General features: G+C 29.6%; 1 protein-coding gene across 1 annotated transcript; it reads left to right on the top strand.

Moving 5' to 3' along the window:
- Positions 1-335: 335 nt before the first annotated feature.
- Positions 336-3033, top strand: LOC113381338 (osmotic avoidance abnormal protein 3-like). The gene is made up of 5 exons (XM_026620286.1): positions 336-357; positions 1747-1922; positions 2106-2228; positions 2365-2710; positions 2831-3033. The coding sequence occupies exons 1-5, from the start codon at positions 336-338 to the stop codon at positions 3031-3033; spliced, it is 870 nt and encodes a 289-aa protein (XP_026476071.1).
- Positions 3034-3792: the final 759 nt, after the last annotated feature.

Below are 3792 nucleotides of genomic sequence, written 5' to 3'. Positions count from 1 at the left end.
AGTGAAACCTGAATCACTATACATCGCCTTTAATTTTGACCATAGCTGGGCTGAGGTTTTTGTTTCTTTTACATGTACATATAAACTTGTATCTAATGTTAATATCAATTTTGCTCTCGCCTTTTTATCCTTGATCACATCAATTTCCCGTGCTGCCCTGTGCTTTGGCTCTACAATGCATTCTGCTAAATCTTCTAAGATTAGAAAATTTTCTGCTGCAAACGCCCAATCGTCATATGTTTCACGTCCTTTTAACTTCGGTATATTTACCAAGTATCCCGACGACATAATGATTAAAAAAGCACTAAACTGTTATTCAATAAACTTTAAAAAACATGGGATCTGGGCCCATAACCTGTAGAATTTATGTTGAAAGTTTATGTGAATAATAATACAACCGTTTATGCAGAAGGATAAAAACAGACTGACTGATTATATATTCTTTAACTAATCACATTAATTGCAAACATTATTAACAATCACTTGTTTTTACATAAAACAAAAGACAAACATATATACATAAACATAGTAGACACAGAGCGTTTAGTATTAAACTTCAACAAAAAACATGTTCATATATAGAAATATCCAACATTTATATCCAAATTTGATGAAATGCTACCTACAAAATCACTGATTATAGTTTTAAATCTAATTAAAAATCAATGCTTACAAATTTGAATAAATGTTGACATGAAAAAAAAATTAAATGTCATCTGTCAATATTTATGAAAATAATTATATAAATAGACTTATGATTTAGATTTAATTGATTTGCTTACCAAATTATTTTGGAAACCAAAACTTCATTAAAACCTTATAGATTAGAGATCACAATAAAAAAGCGGCACTTGAATTTAAAAATAATAATAACCAAAATTTTGACATTTCACAAAAAAAGAATGTTTAACGAGTTACTTCAATAAGACGCAAATAAATTAATTATTACAAGTTCTGTTACAGAAAATATTGCCTAACAAATTATAGATACAAAACAATATTGTAAAATAAATATTTTCAAAAAATTTTGACAGAAAATGGCAAAAAAAAAACAAAACACTAAAATGACAAATGTCAAAATTCATGGAAAATTTGAGAAAAAAAGATTTATGATTTTTGAAAAACAAAAATTGACAGTTCAGAAAATATAATTCAAAAACATGTACATATATAGATATATCCAACATTTATATCCAAATTAGATGAAATGCTATATTCAAAATCACAATTTATAGTTTTAAATCTAATTAAAAGTCAATGTTTATAAATTTGAATAAATGTCGTTTAAATATATATAATATATATATATATATATATATATATATATATATGTATATCGTAGGGTTCGCCGTAGTCAAGATCGTTAACGCGATGACTTTGTATGGACAAGGTCGCGCGTTCGATTCCCCGCTCTGGCAACCTGGCATCGGGCAGCGCGATGTCCATTTTCAATTGAAGATATAGATCAAAATATGTTTCCAATTGAAAATAAGCCCATCTCGGGCACTGCGGTGTGAAATGGAAATGGGAAAAACTCTCACACTACTTCTTCCCTGAATCGAGTTGGAGTTTAACTCAGCTCACGGACCTGCCCTAGGGCAGAGCACTCATTATTATTATTATTATATATATCGTACGGATATATACGGCATCCGATTCCGACATACAAGTTGTTTTGATACGAGTTTCAGTCATTCCGAATCGTTCATATCTGTTTGTCATGTGTGATATCTTTTCAATTTCTAGATTCTCTTGGGGGCAATGCGGTTACTTTAATGATAGCTTGTGTAAGCCCAGCGGATTACAACATAGAAGAAATAATGAGCACGTTACGATATGCAAATAGAGCAAACAAAATAAAAAATAAACCAATTGTAAATAAAGAGCACAAAAATGAACTTGTACTGAAATCGAGACAAGAGGTTACAACATTTTGCACAATAATTTACTTATATATATGTATATATATATTATATATATATATATATATATATATTATATATCATTAAGAAAAATTAAGAAACTTGAAAAAATTCTAAAAGATTATTATTTATTTATATAATACATACACATTATATACATTATTATATTAATTTCAGATAAAGGATAATAATTTATTGAAAGCATTAGATTCATTAGATGATGAAACTAAGGGAGAGTTAAGCACAAGTGAAAACTCATATAATATTGGTTTACATACAATTAAAGAAAGCATAGATGAAGTGCAGGTTTGTTTTCATATTTTATATCACTGACAGTTCAAAAAACTCTGCTTCTAATGATAAGTTTGAGAGTGTTTTTTGAAATATAAAAGTATAGAATAACATGTTTATTAAAATGAGACAGTCTTAAATCCATTTTTAGAAAACACTAAAAAAAGTATATATTAATATTTTGGACCATGATATTGAAAAAAGACCTGTATCAGAAGTGTCCTGTGAGAGCAGTGGTTTTCAAGAAGATGTTCACTTAGAATCATCTGAAAGCATTACTGACCTTGATGTAAAGGAACAACAAGATAACCATTTATCTCAGCAGGCAGCTTTAACAACAGGGCTCCAACAATTAAATAAGGAATTGGCTTGGAAGCGAACATTAGTGGCGCAAGTTGCACAAAAAGTGAATATGCCAATACCTGAACCTAAATATGCTCCAAAAGACTTATTTGATATGATTGCTGACCCAAGGCGTTCAGTTGATGCCCATAACGGTATTATTACAATCAAATATATTAATCTGATATTTTTATAGCAACAAAAATATGTAAATATGTGAAAAGATACAATGTTAGTATGGGAAAGTTAAAATAATTTTCATTGTATCTGCTTAGAGCGCGGTACTGAACTGGAGAATCAGCTAACAGAAGCAGTGGCGAAAGTTGCTCAATGTCAACAGGAAATGGATAAGCTACGTGAGCAACATAGACATGAATTGGCTGAATTAATGACATATGGAAACAGAAATGATATTAAGAATTGTAGAACACCTGAAAAAAAGGCTAAGAAAATGAAAAAAAGATCCAGATCATCTTAAGCTGGATTTCGAGCCAATGAATTCATCAGAAAGTGATGATGAAGTTTATGCAGATTCCGCTAAAAAAGATCCTGATTTTAGACTAACGCCTATGTCGTCATCATTCAGTAATTTTTTTTAAATATTTATACAGTATAACACCAGGAAAAACAATCACAAAAATTGAAACAAACATTATTGAAAAATAAAACATAATATTTTTTTTACTTAATTTATTATGTTTTATTTTTCAATAGTGTTAGTTCCAATTTTTGTGATTATTTTTCCTGGTGTTATACTGTATAAATATTTAAAAAAAATTACTGAATGATGACACACGGGCCGTGTCAAAACGTGTAAATAAATAGTTCATTATTTATTGTTTTTTTTATTTCAACGATTGGCTGCAAATATTAACATTCAAGAAATATGTCTCAACGTCGAACATAAAATCTAAATCTTATATATATATATATATATATATATACTAGCTGACCCGACAGACTTTGTCCTGTCAAAAAAATCTACCAAATCGGTTCTGATTGCTCTGTTGATCTTTTAAGGTTCTGTCTAAAGCATCAAAAGATTTTTTATGTGTCATCGTGCATTCATCCCAAACGATCAATTGAGAGTTCTTCGAAAAGTTGCAAGTTGGAGTTTCATTGCTTTGCATACTTAATGGCAATTTTAGTGCTGAATGGGCTGTTCGACCAGCTTCGAGTAAAGATGCTGCGATTCCCGATGAAGCGAGTGCAAGTGCAATTTTGTTTTGTGAGCAAA

Source organism: Ctenocephalides felis, unplaced genomic scaffold (genome assembly GCF_003426905.1).
Source record: "Ctenocephalides felis isolate EL2017-DRISC unplaced genomic scaffold, ASM342690v1 CF-g0.4_SCAFFOLD_02818, whole genome shotgun sequence".
Taxonomy (NCBI): domain Eukaryota; kingdom Metazoa; phylum Arthropoda; class Insecta; order Siphonaptera; family Pulicidae; genus Ctenocephalides; species Ctenocephalides felis.
The sequence above is the reverse complement of the archived record's forward strand: the minus strand, read 5'-3'. Positions and strand labels throughout refer to the sequence as shown.

What these genes read in the sequence shown, in the direction of transcription:
- LOC113381338 (XM_026620286.1), top strand. Translation starts at nt 336, where the DNA reads ATGGGATCTGGGCCCATAACCT. An exon ending in GGGATCTGGGCCCATAACCT is followed by an intron (nt 358 to 1,746) that starts GTAGAATTTATG and finishes TTCAATTTCTAG; the next exon opens with ATTCTCTTGGGGGCAATGCG. An exon ending in AAAGCATAGATGAAGTGCAG is followed by an intron (nt 2,229 to 2,364) that starts GTTTGTTTTCAT and finishes ATCCATTTTTAG; the next exon opens with AAAACACTAAAAAAAGTATA.